The sequence below is a fragment of the Ursus arctos genome, unplaced genomic scaffold (genome assembly GCF_023065955.2).
Source record: "Ursus arctos isolate Adak ecotype North America unplaced genomic scaffold, UrsArc2.0 scaffold_7, whole genome shotgun sequence".
Taxonomy (NCBI): domain Eukaryota; kingdom Metazoa; phylum Chordata; class Mammalia; order Carnivora; family Ursidae; genus Ursus; species Ursus arctos.
In genome coordinates, this window is record NW_026623089.1 from 33198823 (window position 1) to 33225615 (window position 26793).

Consider the following 26793-nt stretch of genomic DNA (forward strand, 5'->3'; position numbering starts at 1 on the left):
CCTAATACTCCTTTAATGTCTGTAGAATCTGTAGTGATGTTACCTCTCTCATTCTGATACGGTATCAGGAATTGGTAGTTCCTGGTAATTGGCATCTTCTCCCTTTGCTTCTCTTAGAGGTTTACCAATTTTACAAAAGAACCAGGTTTTCATTTCACTGACTTTCTGTTTTTCTATTTTCTATTTTATTGATTTCCACTCCAATCTTTACCAGCTCCTTTCTTTGGCTCTTATGGATTTCATTTGTTCTTCTTTTCCTTGTTTCTAAGTTAGAAGCTGAGGTCATTAATTTGGAACCATTCCTTCCCAGTAGAGAAGGTTAGCATTATAAATCTCTAAGTATTATTTTAGCTGTGCCCCACAAATTCTAACGTGTTTTCATTTTATTCAGTTCAAAAACACTTTCTAATTTCTCTTTTGGTTTCTTCTTTCACCCAAGGGTTATTTAGATGTGCATTATTCAGTGCCCAAATATTTGGGTATTCTCCGGTTTTCTATTACTGACTTCTAAACTAATTCCACTGTGGTCAAAGAACCATATTGTATGCCAGCCCCTGTGAAAAGTGTGTAACATGCTTCTCATTTAATCATCAGGAATAAAAAGTAAATCAGGAAAAGATGAGGCTAAAAAAGTCTTCCACTGAGAAAAAAAAAAAAAAGAATAGTAACAACATTGTAAGCCAACAGGCCAACTAAAAGATAATTCGGAAGTAACAAACATTAATCTTTTTTAAAGATTTATTTATTTGAGAGAGAGAGCGTGAGCAGAGGGAAGAGGCAGAGGGAGAGAGAGAAGCAGGCTCCCCGCTGAGCAGGGAGCCTGACGCTGGGCCTGATCCCAGGACCCCAGGACCATGACCTGGGCCAAAGGCAGACGCATAACCAACTGAACCACCCAGGCACCCCACAAAAATTAATCTTAATACCAAAATATTTACAGATAAATTGATGTCCAGGATTTGCTTCAAAATAATGCAGGGTGAGGGAGAATGGATAGGGGAGCAGATCGAATGGCACTGGCTGGGGGTTGAACTGAAGCAAGATAATGGCTTCATGATGGTTCATTTCACTATTCTACTTTTTATCTTCCGATAAAAAGGATTTTTAAAATTTTAATATTAACAGTGAAACGCAGGTAAAAAAACAGTAAAAGCTTAAACACTATTCAAGAGAAAGGTCTGCTAGCAGTGCCTTCTATGTGTGTGTAGAGAGTCAGCTTGTAAATGAGATGACAAGTGTGTGTGTGTGTGTGTGTGTGTGTATATATATATATATATATATATATATATATATAGGATAAGTATGAGTCACTGGAGTTGGCCAAAGAAAACAGCGTAGGTTTCAACAAAGTGAGGAGGTGACACAATTGCCCAGCAAAAGAGAACAGAATAACACTGTGAACACATATACTCTATTTGTGTCACAAAAGTCTTTCAATATATTTCAAAACTTTCTTCTAAGTTAATTTCATCTCTTTTCAAAGATAGTGCCTAGCATTTTTTTCCCAAGAGGAAGTATCTCCCTCATAACCCATACTATTTTCAAAAATTGGCTGTTCTGATAATTATACCACATACTGTTCACCAAGCAGTGAGGAAAACAAAGCTTCCTTTTAATCTATGTTTTCTACTTTTGTTACCAAATGTATAGCGTTTTATGAAAAGAAATCATTATGCTGGAAAATTAGGGAAATGTACTAATTACGCTTATCATATCACAGCAAGAACTTCATGTGACAAAAACATTTATCAGGTGCCTACCACACGCTTGGTGTTAGGGATACAGTAGTGAACAAATAGGCAAGGTCTCTAATGTCCCGGGCATCTAAATACCCACCCCCTACCCAAGCACAGGAGTAAGAAAACTGAAGTTCAAAGAACTTAAATGATTTTGTCCATGACTGCAGACTTTGCCAGCGGTAGGACCAGGGCAAAACAGTCCAGACTCTCAGGGCAAGGTGGATTTACATTATAATTTGAAATAGCTTCACTTGATACAACATCCACAGGTCCACAAAACATACAGCACTTCATTTCTAAGTGTTTCCTGAAGAGAATTATAATGTTAAACACAATCACTCCTAACTTCCATACGTGAATGATTTCATTATCATCATTATGAAAGCTAAAACCTTATATTTAAAAGGCACTTTTTGAAGTTTATTTATTTATTTGTAAATAATCTCTACACCCAGCAGAGGGCTCGAACTCATGAAACGGAGATCGAAAGTTGCATGCTCTTCCCATTGAGCCAGCCAGGCGCCCTTAAAAGGCACTTATTCTTGACGAGAATGCTTAACCTAATCTAATGGATCACACCAGTGCCCGGCTAAAATTCTATTATTAGGGCGGTAGGTATTCAGTCTGGAATATTCATTACCTAGTACTATTTTTAAAGGGTGGAATTTTTTTTAAATAAACGGGAAAGTTAATGCAAAATTAATGAAACGTTCTAAGTGAGGAAAAGCTTCCCTGACTCCAGAAGGCTCACCGAGCGAGCGCTCGGTCACACTAGCGCGCTCCTGAGCATCAGCTCCTCCCCGCCAGCCCACGTTCCCTTCTAGCCCACTCCGGCCGCGCTGGGGGATAATGGTGCCGGCGACTCCCGCTCAATTTCAATTCTCCCACGCCAGCTGCAGCCCTGCGCCCCAGGGTTTCCACCTGCGGGTGCCTCGGCATCTCAGTCACGCCGGCTGCTGGCAGTTAACCTTCGCCCCAGCACAGCCGCCCTCAGCCCAGCTGGGAGCCCGGGAGGCCCAAGGCGCGTCCTCGGGACCCCAGGCCGCCAGGGCCGGGCGGCGCCGCAGATCCCGGGGTCAGAGGGGCCGCGGCGGCCACACCCACCGGCCGCGCGGTGACAGCTCCCGGGGCTGAGGCCGGCCGTGCCGGCAGGTGCAGCCGCCCGTTCCGCCCCTCCCCGCCCGGGTCCGGCCCAGGTCTCTGCCCGCCGACCCGGAACGTCCCCGCCCGCCGCCGCGCGCACCACCTGTCGGTACGCTCCGCGCGCGGCCGGTGGCGGACACCCCGCCCGGCTCCTGATGAACGGCCAGCGGCGGCAGTCCGAGGTCCCAGAAGGATGAGAGCTTTACCGGAGGGTGGGCCCCACGCAGGCGGTGTCGGTGCTCTCAATCTCCTGCAAGATCCGTTCATGCTCCGGGACGGTGCCCAGACCATCGCCATTCTCCGCCATCTTGGCTGGAAGCTGAGGAGCCGGTGAGGCGCGTCGCCGCGCGGACAGCGGGGACGAGCGGCCTGAGGCGCGCGCGCGAGGGGGCGGGGAGGGGGGCGTGGCGAGCGCAGAAACAGCGCGGGGGCGCGCGGAGGGTGTGGGAGGGGAGGCAGCATGCGAACACGCGACCGGACCCAGGTCTCAGCTCCAGCACCTGTCAGAGCGCAGGGTGCTGCCCGAGGCGAGGAATGAAGACGCGTAGCTTTTCGCTTTCCCCCTCCACTTGCCCCTACTTGCTATGTAGTGACTGGCCTGGCTTTACCACATATTCTTGTATTCTGTGTGCCAGACTCTCTGCTAACACGCTCGAGATACCTTAATAATGAGGCAGGTCGACAATTAAATAATCAACTTCGACCTGTAGTAAAAGCTGCGGGAACATTTAACAAGGAGGCCTGATGTACACTGGGAGGCGGAGAATCAGAGAAAAGAAAATGTACACTCCAGAAAATCAAAATTGTGTGTGGGAGTAAGATTTATTTTAGGAATGTACCAAGAAGATCCCAGCTGACGACCATGACTGCCGCTCGGGGTGCATTCATGTCTCTGCCTGCAGAAAGTTCTCAGTGGCCAGTCACCTTGTAAATAAGTCACAAGCACCAGGAAAATTAAATGACGAAAAACTATGACACTTTATGGCAAAGATATTGAGAGGTCCAGAGCAATGCATGACTTCATGCCTTAGGCCTTGAAATCCTTGAACCCAGTGCCTTCCAGTGGTTGTAGCTGGGACGAGGAGGGGTGGAAGCTCTTGAGAGGGGCAGGCATCAGAGAGATGGGAAAGAGGTGGGTGGCTTCCGCAAAGTACTAGTGTAGAAGAGTCGTGTTTAATGACTTGTGGGACACCGAATAAACCAGTTTGTCATGACCAAAGCAGTGACTGAGGAAGATAACCAGGGAGTGCAAACCTAACCCTGTGGTGGGACAACTGTTTTCCTGTCCCCATTAACCCAAGGTTCTGAACTCCCCTTTGAGTGAACCAAGCTCTTTACTATCCAGTTGTGTCACTTACCCTCTTCAGTGAGCTTTTACTAGAAGCTTACCTCCATTCTCCTCCCCACAAAAATTCCTGGGAGGTGGTACTGCACGAGCTCTGAAGACTAGTATCCTCAATTTAATTCCCTGCTCCCTCACTTCAGGGCTGAGTGACACTGAACAAGAACCTACTATCTATTTGAATTTCCCCATCTGTAAATGACCACAATTGTATCTACCTCCTATCCCTACCTCATATTATATTAGTTTGCTATTGTTGCTGTAACAAATTACCACATAAACTTAGTGCCTTAAAACACTCAAATTTATTATCTTACAGTTCTGTAGAAGTCCAACAAGGGTCTCACTGGGCTAAAATCAAGGTGTCAGCATGACTGTGTTTCTTTCCAGAAATTTCATTTCCTTACCTTTTCCAGCTTATAGAGGTTATCCAGATTTCATGGCTCATGGCCCCCTTCCTTAGTCTTTAAAGCAGCAACATTGCATCTTTCTGACCATTCTTCTGTAGTCACCTCTCTCTGACTCTGACGTAGGCCATCAAAGATTCTCTTCTCTTAATGACCCCTGTGATTAGTTTGAACCCAACCATATAATCCTGAATAATCTTCCATTTTAAGGTCTTAAACTTAATCACTCTGCAACATCCCTTTTGTGATGTATGACATATTTACAGGTTTCAGGGATTAAGACACAGAACTCTTTGGGGAGCCATTATTCTGCCTGCCACATATAGTAAAGACCCAATAAACATTACTAACAAATATAAATGCCCTCCTTTCCATTAACCTGAAATTTCTGTCCTCCCTGGAAAATTCAACTCAAATATATCTCCTTCAGAAAAGTTCCCTTATCTAATCACAGCCTTTTCTGCTAACTCTAGATTCAATTTAGCACATTTGTCCACTCTACTACCAACTGTTTTAATAGTGTGCTGTTATTTTGATTAGCTCCTTTTCATACATCTGTGAGTTTTGTTTGTTTTTGTACACTTGGCCCCCAGGGAATCAAAATGCAACTGACCTTAGTACATTACTGGATTGGAAGATTAAAGAAGTTCTGCTACATCCAACTGCGCATTCTACCAAGAAACCCCATCACAAGCCTGTTTCCACTGTCTCAATGGTACAGAAGAATCCAGATATTCTCTGGAAAATTCTGCTTTCTCACACTACAAGAATATGCAAAACAAAAAAGTCTCTTCCCAAGGCCACCAGCACTGTCACACTATGTTAAAGACCTTAAGTTCAGAGTTGAGTTGTTGTTTTTTTTTTTTAATTTTGCCATTTCCTATAGTTCCCCATGGAGTTCTGCATGTGGCTAAGAGAAAGCTGGAGAGGTTTTGAAACCAGACAATACTGAAGCTCTGGAGTAACTGGAAACAATTCAGGATGAGTTAGAAAGGAGCATGCCAAACAGGTCTGAGCATAAGGTAGGAGTTTGATTAATCTGTGATTGGTAAAAATTTGGAATTAGAACAATTACCAAATTGTAAAAAGTTCATTTTTTCAAATTTGCTCTTTACATATTGACATCAATGTAACATTTTATATGGCTGTATTCAGTTGCCTTAATAGAAATCTGTACTAATAACAATGTGTACCTCAAATTCCATGAAGCCCACTTGTATCAAGGGCTTCAACGCAAGAAACAGTATTTATGGACTTTGTTTTTATATGTTGAATTTTCTCCTTAAATCAAGCCAAACCCCAGTACCTGGACCCCATTGTTTGGGCTCTTCATGTCATGGTTTCCATTGAGTAGTAAAAAACTGAATTTTTTTCTTAGCTGACTGCATCTACAAGGATTGAGGCACCTGGTGTTAGCAGATAAGAATTGCAGGTTCGGCTCTTGAGAGAAGAAAATAAACCTTTTGAAAATTGAGCCTGAAACCAAAATATATAAAATGAAGACAAATATTATATCTTCCTACAAAGAGAAGAGGAAGCCAGTTCCCTCCGCAGGAAATGGCAGACCATCCTAGCTCAGTCGGTATGCATGGCTAGAATTCATTATTCTGAAGAATAAAGCAAGGTGAAGAGAGCAGGGCAAGTGGTATAGGCTGCCTTCTTATTTGGCGACTGTTTCCTGATGGAACATTCCTTTTCTGACCATTCACTACCCAAGACCTTCTCCTCATCTCTTCACCAATGCTGACATCATCTACCCAAACCCAGCCCCTATTCTGGGAAGCCAGCCCCGTTTTGGCACTCCTCACTCCAGGCCTGTTTCAACACCTGCCCATAGAGATTACTTCAACATAAGCAGCAGTATCTTCCCCTCAATTCAAGTCAAGACAGAAGGAAGTCCATATACCACTTCTCCTTCTGAAACAGCTTTTGCTGCTTCCCTTTGTGACTGCTGACAGTTCTGTTAGCACCTGAAGTTTTTTGCTAAGAATTTAAAGCTAAATGTTCTAGATAACTATACAAATTTTAACTTCAGACACAGATATAATACATAAATGTGCAAAAAATGCCTATTCTAATTCTATTCTAAGTGATACATTTCTAAAATATAAAGAATTTCAGCTATAGGCCAAAATAAAAACCATAATAGCTATATATTGAGCACTACTTGCTAAGCCCTTTATATCATCTAATTTAATCTTTACTAACTTAATCAGTAATTTAACTGGGAATTTAATTAATACTAATTTTATTGAAATTTAATTTAAACCTATGGGGGTACTTTCACTATCTCCAGTTTAATATGAGGAAACAGACTTACAGAAATTAAGGCACTTGTCTGGCGCCTGGGGTGGGCTCGGTGGGAAAAGCATCTGCCTTTGCCTCAGGTCATGATCCCAGGGTCCCAGTCCCATGTCAGGCTCCCTGCTCAGTGGGGAGTCTGCTTCTCCTCAGCCCTTCCCCACCCTGTTCATGTGCTCTCTCTCTTGCTCACTCTCAAAAATAAATAAATAAAAAATCTTTAAAAAAGAAAAAGAAATTAAGTCACTCGTCCAAGGCCACACAGCTAGTGAGCTGAAGAAGATGGAGCTGTTAACCAGTTCCTGTTTCTCCCATTAATAAAAAAAGTCAGCCAAGAAGCATGTTCCAATGTTGTTCTATCCATGGGATAGATAATTTAACCAGTCTGGTCTAAGGAGGTTGGATGATTGTGGGGCACACACAGGCAGACTGCACATGCATACTGGGTTATTTTTCAGCCAGTGGATTTTGACTTCCACAGATCCACTCAAAATCTCACTTCAGGACTACTGGGAGGAGAAAGGTAAACCAGGAAGACTGGCAGGACAGGCGATACATTCTGTGTAGGAATGCATCCATCAAAGTAGGATTTAACCTGTAAATATGCTCTCAGGCGTTAATGACTTCTACTTTGAGGCACTTGTCTGCAGACTCAACAACCAATCTTGGCAAAGCTCCTCCCTCAGAAGGAGGCTGTAGAATGCAGCTGCGCTGGTCTGGTAAATTGCTTGGGTTCAAATTCCAACTCATCTTTTACTAGATGTTGGGCCTCCACAAAGAGCTAGTGAACTTGTCTAAGCCTCTTCAAGTGTGAATTAGAGACAATAACAGCTCCTAGCTCACCAAGTTGTGTGGGGATTAGAGATAATATTTGCATAATGTCTAGCCCAGAGCTCAATCAACATTAGCATTAGAGACCAGGACTATCAGACATTTATTTTTAAACCAGGAAGCCCAGAATTTAGCTTCCTCTTTGATAAAATACAAATAAAAACCAGACACAAAAATGTTCTTTTTGTAATCATTAACCAAGTATCCTCCTTTTATATCAGGATTTTCTGAGCCTGAATTTCATTTTTTTGAATGCCTGATAGGTGGAAACTGCCTGAAATTTGTTTCCTGCTATAGAGGAGGAAATGGGAGCATGTCCTTAGGTTAGACTCTTGGTTCCAGATCCACTTAAGTGATCCCTCTGGATCTCGGAGAAGTCAAGTGCTTCTTTGTTGTCTTTGGAGGCAGTGCTCCTCCTTTGAGGCACATATTGTGGTGGTAAACAGATTGCTGAGTCTCTCTCCACTTCCTGGCACAGGGACAATGTCTGCTTTGTTGGCTGTCCAGCCCAGTTGATAGTTAAGTGAATGATCCACATGCAGATACTTCTGATGTTAAGCTTGATGTAGTGAAACCATGTTTCATAAGGAAGGGTACATCTCTACAGAATGACTCTGTCCCTACTCCTGGGAACCCCAGAGCTGACTTCCTGATCTTCACCTTCTCAGGGCTTGGCTAACATCATTCAGATGTTTCCTAAGGAGTTTGAAAGTCCTACTTAATGTAACTGTAGAACTGTATCAAAATGTAAAGGAGAGGCAGTCTTTACACATTGGGTTTTTTGGGTTTTTTTGTTTTTTTTTTAAGATTAGAGAGTGAGAACATGAGAGGGGAGAGGGGAGAGGGTCAGAGGGAGAAGCAGATTCCCCGCTAAGCGGGGAGCCTGATGCAGGAGGTGATCCTGGGACTCCAGGATCATGACCCAAGCTGAAGGCCTTCACTTCATCAATTGAGCCACCCGGGCAACCTTACATTGGCTTTAATAACTAACCTTTCCTGGTGCCTTTTAGCCACTCAGTGTTTGGGGCCATCTTGACGGGGGCAGCCCTTCAACTTCTGCCTTGTTGGTGCAGTGACCTCAAGTGGCCACACTCTGTAAGTGCAAGAGGATATGAACCAAGCCTAGTCAGGCCTCGGGGGGATTCCTGCTGCAAAAACCACGTCCAGGAGTCTGTTGTTCCATAAAGATCTGGATGCCATGGTGGAGAACAATAGAAGGAAATTTGAAATTGGAGCCAAATAAAGTCAGTTTTTCTGAAATATGGGCCAGTCCTCAGAGAAGTTCAAAAGTAATTAGCCTCTGGTTCTGTTCATTCAACAACCGTTTTTACTGAATGCTTGCTGTGTGCCAGGCTGTGTGCTAAGCTCTTAGACAGGGCTGGTTCATTGGTATCTGACCTATGTGGTCGCTCTTGGCTTAATGCTCTGCCATCTTTATCTTGTAATTCTTAATAATTTCCGAACAAAGGGGCCTGCATTTTCATTTTGCATTGGGTCTGGCAAATTATGTCGCTAGTCCTACCCTCAGAACAATGTCCTGAAAGCTCCATTGGCTCACCCATCCCAAAGCTAAACACTTTCAAGTCCATTGAGCAATTGAAGAGTAATATTATTCTGAGTTCCATTCTAGCTTTTCCTTCCTCTTCCCTCCCACTCCCGGCTTATAACATCAACTATTTTTTTCTTCTCTTTCTTCTCCTCATTGTTGTTTTTTTTCTGTTTATCCTGTTCAATGCACTCTCTATTCCTCACTCCTGCCCCACTTAGCTTCCCTTTTTCCTTTTGCCCTTTCTCTCTCTTCTCTCACTTGTCCTATTTTTCTTCTTTCAGCAAAATGGATTTAGAAATGTAACTAATGTAATGAAATAATAATAATAGCTGACATTTACTTCCTGGCCACTCTGCAAAACAGCATCCCTGGACCTTTGTAGCCCTCACCCTGTTTTGTTCTTCATCATAGCACTTAATACCACTTTTTTAAAAATATAAAACTATTTATTGACCACCGTTTACCAGTATTTACAATAGACAATATGCAGTTGGATAACACTGGGACTACCGAGTTATTGTTTTCCCTGGTTTTTGCTGAACCAGTAACTAAAATAGTGAGAAGATTGAGCCTACATGTAAGGAATGAGTTGGGGTTAAGAAAAAACATCCAGGTCAAGAATTTAGATTACAGACATTTGTTCACGCATTTATTCCTGCAAGTCCTAAATTGCCAACATCTCTAACTATCTGATTATGATTAGGTTTCCACAAAGTCTTAGACATTCCATGAATCATGACCTTTTAGTCAATACAGCATAGGGATTTCAACTTCTAGAAAAGGAATGGTTATGAGCACCTGGGTGGCTCAGTCAGTTAAGCATCCAACTCTTGATTTTGACTCAGGTCATGATTTCAGGGTCGTGGGATGGAACCCCATGTTGGGCTCCTTACTCAGCAGGGAGTCTGCTTCTCCCTCTGCCCCTCCCCCTGCTCGTGTTCTCTCTTTCTCTCTCTCTCTCAAATAAATTAAAAAAAAAAAAAAAAAAAAGACTGGTTCACTAGAAGGAACCTTTAAGTTTCCATTTAACTAGATTTTGTTACCTAACTAAAACACACTAGGACTTGTCTAGTTTTCTCATTTGGGTGGGGAGGTTGTTGGCAGTGATAATATTTTCCTTTTAGGGATCTTGCAAATAAACTTGCATTTATCTGACTGTAGATATGGATATGGATTCTGATATGGCTGCTTTTAAATTGTCCAATTTAAATTATTTACATTATATTTAAATTGTCCCATAAATTACAAAATTTGAAAGGCTAAAGCTTCAGGAAAAATTTAAATTTAACTTTAAAGTGATTTATTTCTTAGGTTGCTGAAAATGATGGCATCCCAGAAACAGGGTTATTCATGGTTATAAAATGCTGTTTTTGTTTCGGTGAATGTTAAAAAAGAAAAGAAAAGAAAACCATTTACATATGTATTTGAAGTACACACACACACCAAATAAACAAAAAGCCTAGAATGGTCCTCAGGCATATAGAATTTAAATTCAAATTCTGATTAACAACTATGAAGATTTCCCCCAACATTTATTCATTTATTTTTTTTTTTTATTTATTTATTTGAGAGAGAGCACAAGTGGGAGGAGGGACAGAGGGAGAGGAAGAGGGAGAAGCAAACTCCCTGCTGAGCGCAGAACCTAACTCCCCGGCTGGATCCCAGGACCCCTGAGATCATGACCTGAGCCAAAGTCAGACACTTAACTGACTGAGCCACCCAGGCGCCCCTCCCCCAACATTTAGAAAAGGTGTTCTCTAATGCAAGGGAATAATATACTGTGGTCTCAAATATTCTTTTCCGATAAAGGAAGCAACTACAGAAAGCTTTTACTTCTTCAAAGTAACCAGTGCTATGGATGCAAAAGTCCCCAACAACTCCCCCAATACTACTTCAAAATAAACATATCAAACTTAGTTTCCATTAGAATGTTATTTCTTCACACTGATAAATCAAAAAACCAAGACTGAGATTATATATATGTGTGTGTGTGTGTGTGTGTATGTGTGTGTATGCCAAGTTAGTCTCTCTTCATAAAAAGCAATTACAGGGGTGCCTGTGTGGCCGTCAGTTAAGCATTTGAGTCTTGATTTCGGCTCTGGCTATGATCTCAGGGTCACAGAACTGAGCCCTGCATCAGGCTCCACACTCAGCGAGGAGTCTCCTTTTCTCCCTGTCCCTCTGCCCTTCTTCACTCTCTAATAAATAAATTTCTAAAAATTTTAAAAAAGCAATTACAGTTGGGGCACCCAGGTGGCTCTGCCAGTTAAGCATCCAACTCCTGATCTCAGCTCAGGTTTTGATCTCAGGGTCATGAGTTCAAGCCCCATGTTGGGCTCTACCCTGTGTATGGAGCCTACTTAAAAAAAAAAAATTTTTTTTTTTTTAAAGCAATTTCAATTTAAGGACCCTTCCTATTTTCCTCTTTTGCCAGCACCAAGTCTGCATCATCTGAACCTTTCCATTTCATGAGAGACTTGAATTCTTCTCAGCTGTCTGTGGCACCAATTATTTGTTCAGGACCAAGAGCTCCAGCAAAGCCTCTTGGTTTATCAGCAACATCTCTTTTCTTCTTTGATTTGCTATAATCAGATTCACTGTCAGGTAAAGACTGTCTTTTGGTACCACCTTTTTCTTTACCAGCTTTCCAGAATTAAGAAATGCTTCAATTAACTCTGGACAATCTGAATTTTCTTCAGGTTCCCAAGTATTGTCAGCATCTGTGAACCGCTTCCCCTTCAGGAAATACTCCACCTTCCCATTCACCACACGGTGCCCAGTGCTTTTTCCACCACAAATTCCTCAGGTTCTGCCTCTTCTGCTTTTTTACTCTTCCCATTCTCTTCCCCCCCCCCGCCCTTTTTTTTTTTAGAGAGGGAGGGAGGAGGGGCAGAGGGAGAGGAGAGAGAAAACCTTAAGCAGACTCCTCACCCAGTGTGGAGCCCGAAACAGGATTCAATCTCACGACCCTGAAATCATGATCTGAGCTGAAATCAACAGCCAGATGCTTAACTGACTGAGCCACCCAGGCGCCCCTTCTTTACCATTCTTTGCAATCTAGTTTAATTGGAGGCCATTTTTTATTGCAGACTTGAGCTATTATTCACCACCCCCTAGCAGCCCAAGGTCTGCAGTGTCCCAGGCCCCCGCATGCTTCAAGCTCCAGCCACATCTGAGGGGGAGGGGCCTCAGAACTGCCACAACACCACTTTTTTGTTTATTCCTAGCTCCCTTTACTAAAATACAAGCTCCCTTTGAGCAGGGACTGTCCAGGTCTTCATCTTGTTCTATCACCAGCAAAATGATCAACTGTCCTAGACCACTGCCTGCCACACTGGAGGCACTCCATAAACATTTATTTACTGAATGAATGAACAAATGAGTGAGTGAGCATTTACTATGCATGAGGCATTACATTAAATATATTTCATGCCTAATTCATGTAATCCTTTCAGTGGCTCTATTAGTAATTGAACCTACATCCTCTGGCTCCAGAGTCCATTCATTTAACTGGTAAAGAAACAAAACTGTCTCCCTGGTTAAAATATTTGGTTCCCAGATATAAAAATATTTTTTGGCTTTTCTCTTGTGTTGCACTGAAGATCAAACAGTGAATGCTACCATTTAAATGTTCAGAAGTTTGGCAATTACACAGCTCACTCTCACTGGGGCTTTCCTGAGGTGCTGCAGACAGGTGGGCCTCTGTCATGGTTGTGCCCACGTTTATTCCTGGACAGTTTCTCTGGACTCCATATATATCCACAACGTGTAGCACACTACACCACTCTCACCAGAGATTAAATGAGGTAATGATATTACACTAGTATAAAATATAAGCATTAGTAAATATGGTTTTGAAAAAGGGATACCTCTTTCCCCTGAATATTACACAACCAAAATAAAATTCACATTACTCAGTATTTCCCACTTACTCAGAGTTTCAAGATTTTTTTTTAAAGATTTTATTTATTTGACAGAGAGAGACATAGCGAGAGAGGGAACACAAGCAGGGGGAGTGGGAGAGGGAGAAGCAGGCTTCCCGCTGAGCAGGGAGCCCGATGTGGGGCTCCATCCCAGGACCATGGGATCATGACCTGAGCTGAAGGCAGACGCTTAACGACTGAGCCACCCAGGCGCCCACAGTTTTAAGATGTTGTGTTTGTTTATTTCAACACTGTATATATTTATTAAGTTATACTGGAATATATATCCCAGATGTAAATAAGATGTAAATAATAATAATAGCTAATATTTATTGAGCATTTACAATGTGCTAGGCAGGCATTGTGCTAAGCACTTTGTATATAATAACCATTTGAGACGCGTTGTATTATAATCTCTATTTTAGGGGCACCTGGGTAGGCTCAGCTGGTTAAGTGTCTGCCTTCAGCTCAGGTCATGATCTCAGGGTCCTGGGGTCACACCCTCCTCACTCAGGCTCAGTTCTGCGCACAGTGGGCGGAGTTTGCTTCTCCCTTTCCCTGTCCCTCTGCCCCTCTCCCTGCTCGTGCTCACGAGCTCTCTGTTTCTCACATAAATGGATAAAATCTTTTTTAAAAAACTCCTTAATCCCTATTTTATAGTTTCAGAAACTAAAGCCAAAATCAAACAACTAATAAAACCTGGGCCTTTGATGTTAATCAGTGTACTTAATGGGGTAAGATCTAAGAGAAATCTTACATTTCTGAAGGTATATATAGCAAGAGCATTGTAAAATGTCTACAGGTGTTAACTAGTTATAATTTTAGTATGTCATCCCCAGATTTTATTGTATACAGTTTAGATTATCAGTTGGATTTTTTTAAATGTTTTCTGTCCTTTCCTAAAAGCATGTTCTCTTAATTCCTAAAAACATTAAAGTCAAAGAAATAACAATATCCTGTTTGCTCTTAAACTGGTAAAACTTCATGGTCAGCTTTTGGAAAAGAGCCCAAGAGAGTCTGTGAATACAAGTGTAAAACAATTATGTTATCATAAAACAATTACAAAAATTTCTTCTGGTACGTCATCTTGTACAATTCCCTTTTCCTCCTATTTTTCCCAGCCCTCTGTAAGGCCTTCTTTGGACATGTCCCCTTTCTCTACTTCCCGCTAAGTGTGCAGCACCCTCAACCTGCCCTTATCTTCCCTCAGGGTCAGCTATAGCAATAAAACATGTTGTGACTTGTGAACCCAAATGGTTTCAGACATGCTGTGACTTCAGGACCTGTTCTAAGAGGCCAGCAACATACATGCCAGACCCCAAGAGGCATAATGAGCCCAGGCAACATCCAGGTTGGAGTCAGGACCCATGGGGTAGGGCACGTCTAATGGGCAAGGCCTGGCAGCAGGAAGTTCCAGCGTGAACATGGTAAATGTTACGAACATGGCTACTGCCCTATCCGAAGTCCATGGCTGCCATCCCTAATTTATCAGAACCACTTCAGTGTGAGATTCAGGCAACCACTTCCCATGCATTGGAACTGATCTGCTGCTTGAGACCTAGTGCCCATCCTTGTTAAAGGAAGTCGGTTGGGCTGAACAAGGCCAGCGTTAGTACTTTCCTTTTGTGTGGCTCCAAACAGCCCTTAAGCCTACCAAGGACAGGCATGCCCCCAGCTTCAGGAGCTGCAAGGAGCTGAACATATCTAAGCCAAATGGAAGGACTGGAGTCAGAAATCGAAAGTCAGAAAATCAAAAAAGAATGAGAAAATCCCGTGGCAATTAGCGTATGGTGGTAACATGATGAAAACACTTACGCGCAGGGCAGAAGGCTTAGGGCAGCAAAACTGATTCCAGCTGCCACCTGCTGGTGAGTTTCAGCCTACCAGCAATCTCAACGCCCAAAGCAAAGCCATGCTAAGGCAACAGAGGCACTAGCCCCAGACATTTCTCAACATTTCTCCCTTTTCTCTTAAACTCACTCACCATCTGCATGGCTAATATCAAATTCTGCTTTCCTACCCTGGAATTTTATTCCCAACCCCACTGTTAGAGCTGCCTGCGATGTCTTTAATGGCTATTTCTCTGGCAACACAAATCATGGAAAAATATAGTATCTCAGCTCTTCCCAAAACTCTCTCCTTTAAACTTAATACTATAGGCAGCGGTCCCATTTCACACAAAGAATGAAAACAACCACAGGACCTCAGAATCATCTGATTCTTGTCCACTTTTCCACAAAAAAAGAAAAAAAAAAAAAGAGCCAAAGAGCACACCCAAGGTCCCACTGGGGGAGTCAGGCAGGAGACAGGCTGACTATCTGGGAGAAGCTTGCTCTGGGAGCAGCCAAGTGTGAAGTTGGAAAGAGGGGGAATGCAAGATAGGCAGAGTGAAAGAGACTATGGACTACTGACCTTCCCCAACAGCATGACTCCTGGTCTCAGCAACCCCCCACAACTCCTCAGGAAGAGGAGACCCAATCCGGCGCATGAAGTGTGGGGGTGAGCGCTAGGAAGCTTGCACCCTGTGAAAGAAGAGCTGCTGAGTCACCCTCAAATGACCTACGCAGAAACCATGTCTGAGTCCTGAGTCACTGAGCCCTGGGGAGATCCCCTTGTTAGAGAAGCAAACCCCACCTGGCTCTGATCTGAACCCTGACCTTGAGCAGAACACCTCAGACTCCCTACCTGGAAAACAAGGTGGGCAGGGGAAGGAAGCTAACAGAGTTGAAGAGTTTACGACAGGAAATGTTTGTTGAAGCAATGCCTTTCTTCTGTGACAAGTGAACAGGAGAGCTCTCTCAACTCCCAGGCGCAGGGCTTTCCCTGAGAATGTTTCCTCCTGTATTGCCAGCCCTGTCCTCTCAATGTCCTAACCCGTCCCTCACTGTCCATTCCAGGGCCCCCAGCAGGGCCTGTGCAGCCCCGCTGGCCTATCTACGTCCAACTAAATCCAGTCTCCACCATCTCTGCTTTAGAGCTTGTAGCTATTCAAATACTTCCACCACCTCCTCTTCTTCCCTCAAACGATGACTTTCTCTCTCAACTGCCTTCTTTCTTTTGCTTCACAAGGTCACCATTAATTCAGGAGCTCATATAGGTCAGTTCAACAAATATTTATCGAGCTACTCTGCTGGTAGACTCTTCTGCTGAGGATGCAAAGGTAAAAGGAAGATACGTTCCTGCCTTCAGGAATCTTTCCACCTGAAAATGGTTATAAAATAACAACACACATGCTTAAAGTCAGAATAAATGTCCTGGGTTCTTTGCGGGCTTCAAAGGATGAGTATTCACATGTGGCTGGGGGATCAGGAGAGGCTTCACAGAAGAAAGAGCATTTGAACCAGGCCCTGCAAGACAGGTTGCAGGGCTATGGGTGAATAATAATAATAATAATAATAATAATAATAATAATAATAATACAACCATGGACACAGGAGGAAGAAAATCTCAGAACACATTATCAAACAGTAAACAGTCTAGTTCAGCCAAAATGGAAGTCCTGTCTTGATTTTCCAACCCTCATCTTTGACCACGGGAGCTGATGTGTTCTGTAAGAACAGCGGAAAAGAATAGATGACATCGGAACATCAATGACATGCACACATATGTGCAAAAAAGCATCAAATGCCAGTCTAAGAAGTCCTCATCTAATCAATGATTAAAGCAGAAGTTTAGGAAAACTAATTTTAGTTAATATTGTCCCAGATAAAGGTTTATTAAGAGCTCTGTGTCTACCCTCCAAACAACATTGGGATGTTTTAGCAGGAGCCTTTGCAAAAGAATGTTCTGACCCCTTGTTCAATAACCCAGACATGAAGCTAACAGTAGGCACTGCAGGTCCACTCTGGTGGCCACAGGGCAACACCTGGAGAAAATATCAACGTTGTCTGCCCTCTTGAAGGTGCCACTAGGAGAGTGCTGTGATAGCCAGATCTACACTGATTTCTTCTTTAGGAAGACCAGGTATAAGACCAGGAATATCTGTCCTAACAATAGAGGGTACGAAAGCTCCAAGATCCAAAGCAGCAAGTCAGGTCCAATACCACGCAAGACTAGCCAGGAAGATAGGTCCATGGCTGGATGACATGTGTGGGTGTTAACCACTGTTGTGAGACCAGGGAAGAGGTGGAGAGGGTCAGCTGTTGAAGGCCAAGAGATCTGAAACAGCAACAGCAGCAGAGGCCACAGTAACTAACATATATCTAGGTTCCCCTCATCCTTTTGTTCCCCTTTAGACTTCTGATCTAGCCACCAGGCAAATACATAAGTTCTAGAAGGAGCTGGTACAGTATAGTTTGTTCCATATGGAAAAAAATTATTCAGTTTCCTATTAGTTAAAAAGCTCTGGTTTCAGGGCGCCTGGGTGGCTCAGTCGTTAAGCATCTGCCTTCGGCTCAGGTCATGATCCCAGGGTTCTGGGATCAAGCCCCGCATCGGGCTCCCTGCTCAGCAGGAAGCCTGTTTCTCCCTCCCCCACTGTGTCTCTCTCTGTCCCTCTCACTGTGTCTCTCTCTGTCCAATAAATAAATAAAATCTTAAAAAAAAAAAAAAGCTATGGTTTCTTCTACCTATTAAATAGGGTAGAAATTACCTTCCCTTCTTCATGGGCTGTACATGAATGCTTGGATAAAATGAAAGTGTAAGGAAAAATTGTATAGATTTGTAATTATTTCACAACTGCACCTACATCATATTGAAAATCCAAGAATCAACCAATAAATATCAATGTCTTCCCATGCCCCCAACACTACACTAGGCCCTTTGAAGAGATTCAACGTATATTTAATGCAAAACCAAATTTAAATATTTGGGAGAAATTTACTCATATTTAAACTGTAGTGTATTTCAAAGCAACAGGGCCCTAACCCTTTCTGAGGGTGCAGAGACAACACCTCCCCCCAAAAAATCCTTTTATTTAATCAACAAATATTAGTCAATAAATATTTATTGACTGTTGCTATCAAATTCAGTGATTGCCTTTCCCACACTGATAGGTGTCAGTTACAGGCAGGCAGTCAGAAAGAATTAAATTTTTAAAGCTGCCCTTTTAACATAAAGATACATGGTCTTTCATTTTAATCCTGTTCTTGAAATGTGCAAATTAATCCCCATATTACCAAAGAAGCTATTTTTAAATGTTACATGGAAAGTTAAAAAAAAAAACATATCTGAGAGGACACCATATACCCCAGGAGCAACAATGCAAATAAAGATTTTACTTTTTTTTCCTAAAACTCACATCTACCCAAATAGAAATTGGTTTCACTGATATGTCTCATTGTTCTCAATGTTTTTCACTAAGCGATATTTTAGAGAAAACCACTGAAATCTTACATAAATGAGATGGGATATCTATTCAGAGAGGGCAAGAGGCCCCTTCTGATCTCTTGAAAGTCATTTCTATTTTTTAAACCTTGTGGTGATGAATCAGGAAACAAATATAATGCAAAAAAGAGTTGACTGTTTATTATAATTTCTCTGAAGAGGTAGAGATTAGTATATACAGAATTGTAATCATTTTTCAAAAATTATTTTTTATTCTGTTATAGAGAAAAGCATAAAAAGAAGTGAATAAGACTGCCTTATCACCACTAAGGGAGGAAAAAATATAAAGGAGCCCTACCTTAAAGTCGCTTCAATGGGCAGCTCGAAAGACTGAATCTCAGCCAGGAGGTTCTCATAATTTTGATCTGGGTCTTCTTCCAACATTGCTTCACATGCCCCTAGTTTTCCAGCTGCAGACATCAGATTTTGAGTGCAAAACAGTTGTAATTTATAAAAGAAATGTGATTTTTGTTATAATTATTATAAGCGTTCTGTGTTCACCCAGAGTAGCAGCAAAAACTGAGCTCACAGTCTGACTTCATGCTATCAAAATCTTTGCTTCCAAGAATGTGGCACAGCTGTTGCTGTCCTGTCTCTACTTATAACATTTTACTTATTATTAACCTTGACACAGTTCAGAAAGTTCCTGCCTGATGTCTGCTATGTTTATTTATTTGTTTCTCAGAGATAGTAACTGCAAACTTCGGTAGGAATTAGAATCATTACACTATACAAAATTATTAAATACAATTGACTTCTCAGGGCACATATTTTAATATTACTTTTGCTAAATACAAGCCATGCTCCTAGTTATTCCTGCAACTATACTGTTGCCCACAAAACCCCAGCAGGTAGCTTGTCCAGGAAAAATATAACACCTAATAGGATATGATTTTGAGGCCACTGGGTTAGTTCCTTGGTTCCCCATGTCCTTCACTTTTCCACACACTTCTTCATGTGTGTGGTCCATTTACAGAGCCATTCCTTCTTCTGTCCCCTGCTCAAATACAAATGCTCCTGAAAGCAGTTAGCTTCTAATCCTTGTTAGTAACTTGGGCCTCACTATGCATGCGTTTGCCAGATCCTTCCTGCAGAACAGTTTTGATGCGAAGAGAGAAAACATGAAGATGCCAGGATGTGAAGGGGGCCGGTTGCCACTGAGAGGAAGAAAGAGTGCAGGAAATAAAGGCCCAAACTAGCAAGGGAAAATGTGGCCCACAGCCAGCCCGAAGAAAGCCTAAAAAAATTAAATGGGCACGTGATTCTCATTACCATTTGCATTAGATCTTCCTTAAGTCCAAGTTTAACTTCATGCTTTCTTGCCCATGCTAGAGGGATGGCTATTTAAAGGGATGGTATTTAAAGGGATGGCTAGACATTCCTCCATATGAATCTATTTTTTTTAAGTTTTTATCAGATTTTTAAATTTTACTCTGTAAAAACATTGAAGTTATTTCTCCTAAAGATGTAGTGTTCATATAACCACAAGGCCTATGTCATAAGCTGCACCAGTTTTTCACTTCTCCCTACATCCATACCCTTGCCAGTACCTCACTGACGGCCCCACTTGACCCATGACTGTGGGCTTAGCCTGTGACTTCCGCTGGCCAACCATATACGAGCTGAAGGGACAGTGTATGAGCTCTGAACCGAGGCTTGTGAGGCCTCGCTTATTTCTATTTGTCCTCGTATACCTCTGCCATCCCCTGGGAACACTACCCTGCCTAGCCTGCTGGTCCAAGGATGATGAGAGATGCATGAAGCAGGTCATCCCCACTGATTCACAAAACAGCAGGGAGAGGCGTATATTCCCATCCAGCTGCAGCAGTTTGAAGCAAAGCCTCCCACCCAAACCTTAGGTAGGTCAACCATATGCCACTGACCCACAGTCACAGGAGCAATAATAAATGGTGGCTATTTTCAGGCACTGAATGATGGGTTATGCAGCAACAGCAGATCAGTGCAGTGTTCTTCATTCCAGCCCCACCAATAGCTTCAGCTCTCAGCACCCCTGTTCGTCCACTGCAGGATGGAACGGTGCAATAGGATACACCTAACACCATTTCCCTCCAGAGAAAGTGATGATGCCCTCCTCCGTGACTCCACACAAACCAGTCATCTTCTATCTTGTGTTAACGTCATTTGTGTGGAAGGTTTTTAAATTTATACCAAATTATCAGATTATTTAAGAACAGAATGTCTCTTTGATTCGTACTTGTATCCCACATAACACTTAACACATTGCCCTGTATACTGTAGGTGCTCAAGAATGTTTATTGAATGAATGATAGCAAAAGCTAATAGCGAAGAGTTACCTCTGCCTCGTTAGGAAATGTTGGTCCAAATTATCAAACCAAATTTATCAGAATCTGAGAATATATATATATATATATATATGAGAAATCACTCTGGGGGGCACCTGGGGGGGCTCAGTCGGTTAAGCGTCCTCTTGATTTCAGCTCAGGTCATGATATCAGGGTTGTGAGATCGAGCCCCAAATCAGGCTCTGCGCTGGGTATGGAGTCTGCTTAAGAGTCTCTCTCTTCCTCTCCCTCTGCCCCTACCCCCTTCTATCTCCCTCTCCAAAAAAAAGAAAAAAGAAAAGAAAAGAAAAAAGAAAGAAATCACTCTGGTCATAAGAGAATGTTGGTCATCACTATACTATGCTGTAGAGAACAATTCGTAAGTAATGCCACTCTACCCATGAACATATATCTCTGATGATCCATCCAGCCCTAAGCATCGTGCAGTTAAAAAAAAAAATTGATTCTTTTCCCCACATACCCCAAATTTTTGTTTTTAAAATTTTATTTTTTTTTAAGATTTTATCAATTTATTTGACAGAGAGAGAGCCCAAGCAGGGGGAGCAGCAGAGGGAAAGGGAGAAGCAGGCTCTCCACTGAGCAGGGAGCCTGATGCGGGGTTCGATCTCAGGACTCTGGGATCGTGACCTGAGCCAAAGGCAGATGCTCAACTGACTGAGCCATCCAGGCGCCCCTATTTTTAAATTTTTCAAATTTACAGAAAAGTTAAAGAAGAACACGCTGAACAGCCATATACCCTTCACCTGATTCACCCATTGCTAACATTCTGCCACATTTGCTTTCTCTTTCTCTCTGTTTTCTCAAGGGGGTTTTATACCGTAGGCAAATGCTTTTAATATATATTGTGAGAGGGGGCGCCTGGGTGGCTCCATCGGTTGAGCATCTGCCTTCAGCTCAGGTCAGGATCCCAGGATCCTGGGATCCAGCTCCGTGGGCTCCCTGCTCAGCGGGGAGCCTGCTTCTTCCTCTGCCTGCTGCTCCCCTTGCTTGTGCTTTCTCTGTCAAATGAAGAAAATTTTAAAAAATCTTTGAAACAATAATAATATATACTGTGAGAAAACGGTTTTCCTTTAGAGTATTTTTCAAAGAGTAATAGTATAGCAGTATACAACAGAGTAGCATAATTAATAAATCACCATAGCTTTGACTTATTGTTACTGTATGACCCTGTTCCTACTACGCAGCACCGTCACCCTCTTCCGGTACAGCTCCCCCCGCACAAGATTCAAGGTCTTTCAACCTGTTGACCCGGCTGCCTCCCTCTGCTCCTCAGCTCTCCCTACCCCTCCTCTACTTCCACCCCACTCTCTTCTGCTCCTCCCACTTCTGTTAAGTGAATTTTCCCTCTGCCTCTTACTTTCTTCTAAGCTGTGTAAGACCCAGGCAACAACTTCCTGTTTCCACTGGCTAACCAGCATCTTCCTTTTATTCAAAACTTTCCTTGAGTGCCATTTCCTGCCGGAAGTCCACACAGATTGAATGAACAGGAGACCATCTCCTCCCGAAAGTAACAGTTAAGAAAAACAACCTCCCCTATCCCATAGTGCTGACAACAAATTCACCAAATAAGGAAAAGAAAAGGAGGAAATGGAAACATTTTAAACAGATATATTCCAAGATGCCCATAAAAGAGACTGGTGTGTGTGTGACTGGAATGTTCCTGGTCTCCACCCTTAACCTCTCCTCCCAGCTGCAGCTCAAACTGTTTTGGACTATTTCCTAGGATCAACCCTGACCACGGACAGGAGCCGTTTAAGTGGCCCCGGGCCAGTGGTTCTTGTTCCTTCGTAATCCCAAGGCAATGCCTGGAGGCCTGGAGTTTTGTTTTTTTTTGTTTTTGTTTTTAAGAGAGAGGGAGAGAGGTGAGGGGGTTAGGGGAGGGACAGAGAGAATCTTAAGCAGGCTCCATGCCTAGGGCAGAGCCCAATGCAGGGCTCAGTCTCACAACCCTGAGATCATGACCTGAGTCGAAATCAGGAGTCACACACTTAACCGACTGAGCCACGCAGGTGCCCCTGGAGACATTTTTTAATGCCAGAACTGGAGGTAGGTAGAAGCCAGAGATGCTGATAATAGAGTACACAGCACAGTCCCCCAACAACAAGGACTTACCCATCCCAAAATGCCAATAGTGCTAAGGTTGGAAAATCCTGCCCTGAGCTGATCATCAGGCTATGTGTGGTGTTGCCCTGTTACTGAGGCACCTGACTGGGCTTCTTTCTTCCTCTGAGAATGAGTCTCTGTCTTACTAGTCTGCTAGGAACACTAGTCCCTCTAGAACTAACAACCAACCTTTAAAAAAACAAAAGCTTATTATTCAAGTAAAACTTTTTGAATAAAACTTTTTGAATACAAATTTTTTTAAAGTGGTCTTTTTAATTTAATTTAATTTTGAATAAAAAATTATTTTATTTATCTATTTTATTTATTTTTTAATAAAAACTTTTGGGAAAAAAAAAACCCAGGGGCACCTGGGTGGCTCAGTTGGTTGAGCATCTGACTCTTGATTTCAACTCAGGTCATGATCTTAGGATCTCAGGATCGCAAGATCAAGCCCCGCACTGGGCTCCACGCTCATCGGCTTGAGAGTCTCTCTCTCCTTCCACTCCTCCCAGGACTCGTGCACTTGCGCCCTCTCGCTCATCTTTAAAAGCAAAAAAACTCAGTCTTTTTGAGGTAAGCAGAGATTGGGTCCTTATTGTTTTTCTGCTACTGTTACTATTCCCACAGCAATTCACACATCATGGCTGGCACAAGTTAGATGCTCAATAAATATTTGTTCAATAAATTATCTTGACACAGCATTACAGTGCTTCGTAAGTAATCAGCAACCAATAAATATTTAAACTTGATATAACAGTTTATCTTACAAAGGCTATTTCAAATAAAAATAGACAAAAATTGTTTTAGTTAAATTAGTATTATTTTTCAACATTAGAAAATCTCTCAAGATATCAGTTCAATTTTAAAACTGTAGTATTATACTAACTAAAATTTAAGTAAATTAGAAAAAAATAAATCCATGCTCACTGAAAAAAAAAGAAATAAGGAAATCAAGATCCAAAAATAACCAGTTACCAATTTTATGTATATCCTCCCAGATATTTTTTCATATATTTAAATACATAATTTTAAAATAAAATTGCCTCATGCCATAATAAAATAAAATAAAACTATAGCATTACTATTTTCAGGCTACTCACAGCAATATGGTTTGTTATAAGAAATTAGGGTTTTTTTAAATAATTTTTATTTTGTTATATTAGTCACCATACAGTAGAAATTAGTTTTTTAAGACATATCTATGGTAGCCAAAATAGTTCACAGAGCCATTCCATATTTTTTCTATCATCTTCAAAATTCAGGATGTAGTATTTCATTACAAATGGATCTGTATTCTCAATAAACTTTCAATGGATCTGTATTCTCAATAAACTATAGTCCTACTATTCTTTGAAGAATAAAATTTTTATGTAATTAAGAAAATCGTTTTTAAAACTTTTTTTTAAAGAATGTATTTATTAATTTGAGAGAGAAAGTGAGAGAGATTGAGAGAACAAGTGCAGGGAGGGGCAGAGGGAGAAGCAGACTCCCTGCAGAGCAGGGAGCCTGACATGGGACTCGATTTCAGGACCCCTGGATCATGACCTGAGCCGAAGGCAGCCACTTAAATGACTGAGCCACCCAGGCACTCTAAAAATCTGTTCTAAGTTTCCACTATAACTCATCACATTTTTCTGTTTACAAGATCTTAGAGGACATGGTGTTTCTGTGAATGTTACAGTATCATTACTGTTATCTGAGCTTCTATTCCCTGGAACATGCCATAGTTCTATGCATCTGCAAAACTTTATACATGCTGCTTATGTCTAGAATACTTTCCCCAAACCTGTTTTCTCATCTGTAGCACAGTGATGATACTTAGTAGCTCCTACCTCATAGGGCTGTTATGAAGGCTATATGACCTTTTTTTTTTTTTTTAAAGATTTTATGTATTTAGCAGAGAGAGTGCACCAGTAGGGCAAGCAGCAGGCAGAGGGCCAGGGAGAAGCAGGCTCCCCGCTGAGCAGGGAGCCCGATGCGGGGCTCGATCCCAGGACCCTGGGATCATGACCTGAGCTGAAGGCAGACGCTTAACCGACTGAGCCACCCAGGCATCCCGGTCACACGACCTTTAAGCATTTATTAGGTAGAGCTCTCTGGAGAGTGTGACACCGGATGAGCATCAGTGTCAGCTGTTACTATGATTTATCTTTCGAGGCTTAGTTCAATGCCACCTTCTTGTATACAATGATTTGCTACTATCGCCCCATAACTCTTTTGAGCATGTGGTCTTTATCAAATCTCTGATCCCTTAGTATCGTTTTTGTTATATATTTATCTACCATACTGGACTAGGAGCTACACAAAAGTAGGGAATGGACCTTTGCTTCTTTATATTCAAAGCATCTGGCGTGATGCTGGGCACGCAGCAGGCATGGACTCAATGATTACTGAGCAAGGGGAAGACTTAAGCAAGAATGATGGAAACAATACTGACTTTCCAAAACGAATGTGAGTAGTGCCCACTGCTTAGCTAAATCGATATTTTCCCCATTTGACAAGAAAATTCTGGACTAATTGTTTCAATTAACTGTGATTTTTCCTTTTCTTTACCTTCATGCAAATCTGGGGTTTCATTAACAGAAGGCAAAGGTAAAATCTCTAATGCCTACAATGTCTGTTTCTCGAGTTCTCAATAAACAGAATTGCTATAGAATAAGTAGCTTCACCAAGTAAATATTTGGAACCTCATATCTCTTCTGTTTATTATGTTGGGGTCTTCTGATTGAAAATTTTTAGGGTGCCCTTCTTGATCATTTCCCAAATGTAAAATCTTAAACATTTGAATCCTGGTCAACAACAGAATCAAGTCTCAGCCCTATGGTCGTACAGCTAGATTATGGCGCTACCTAGTGGTCAACTTTTGGCACATGGTCTGTTGAAAATGGTTCTTGCTCTTCTAGGTTTTAATTTTATTTTTTATATTGGTAATTGTAAAATGTCATTAGAAGTCACTAAATATCTTGCTCCCTTTTTTCTAGCATTTCTGGCAACTGTTCAATGTGTCCTTTACTCTCCATTCCTCTACTTCAGAGCCCTTTATTAGAACTGAGAATTTAAATATCTGCTACAAGGCTTATTATCAAGCTGCCGAAGATACACTTTCCTCCCACGGGATAACCAGGATCTTTAAAGTGAGAATTCAGGACACTAAGTTCTTTGGGCCATGCTATGAGAGGGTAGGCCACCTTGTGCCCCCTCTGAGCCCACGCCTGCCCCTCTGGCAGGCAGCCCACGGCAAATGCACCCCTCCTTTGCACACATTCTTCTAAACAATCATTCTCTTTTCCCTCTTTTGAAACCAAACAATTCCCTCAAAAATATGGTTTCGGGCATAAAATAGGAAATAGTACTAAACAAACGGAAATGTTTTGCTTTAAATACTGAAGCCATTTGTTTACATTAAGAAATAGTTTGCATTCAAAGCCCATAATTGAAAAGAAACATGAATCATCAATCACAAGGGGACTTTATAGATAAGAAATAAGTGCCAGCCCAAACAATTGTATGAAACGCGAACAACCCTCGTTGGGAGCTTTTGCTGAGTCATTTTTCAGGAAGTGGGCTGTCCAGGGAGATTTTTACAGGAGGAACAATCGACAATATTTTCATATTAATAACCTCCAGTTACTTTATTGTTCTCAAAACTTTTGTTAATGAGTATTTTCCTGTTTGGTGAAGAAAAAAACATTAATCAAAAGACAAAGCCTAATCTGATTTATTTTTATGTGTTTTGGGTTCTTTTCTTCTGGGATATTAAATATATTTCAGTAAAAGTTGTAAAACATCCTCAGTCACTGAGTATA

The 26793-nt window shown here is 41.9% G+C and overlaps 1 protein-coding gene, 1 long non-coding RNA gene and 1 pseudogene across 5 annotated transcripts in view; 1 reads left to right on the forward strand and 2 right to left on the reverse strand.

Moving 5' to 3' along the window:
* EXOC6 (exocyst complex component 6) overlaps positions 1-26793 on the reverse strand; it is a 344161-nt gene that overhangs the window by 206258 nt on the left and 111110 nt on the right. Inside the window, exon 2 of one of the 4 annotated variants that reach the window (XM_048218941.2) lies at positions 18859-18970. In XM_048218941.2, coding sequence (XP_048074898.1) covers positions 18859-18944 — 86 coding nt within the window. In that variant the 5' untranslated portion in view covers positions 18945-18970. Of the gene's footprint in view, positions 1-2985; positions 3227-18858; positions 19132-26793 lie in introns of those variants that run through there. The other 3 variants (XM_026481664.4, XM_026481663.4, XM_026481660.4) reach the window with 3 other exon arrangements.
* On the forward strand, positions 2975-6685 carry LOC113243173 (uncharacterized). Its single transcript, XR_006408045.3, has 3 exons — positions 2975-3212; positions 5518-5653; positions 6010-6685. It is a non-coding gene; the product is annotated as an uncharacterized LOC113243173 (long non-coding RNA).
* Positions 11694-12203, reverse strand: LOC113243085 (chromobox protein homolog 3-like; annotated as a pseudogene).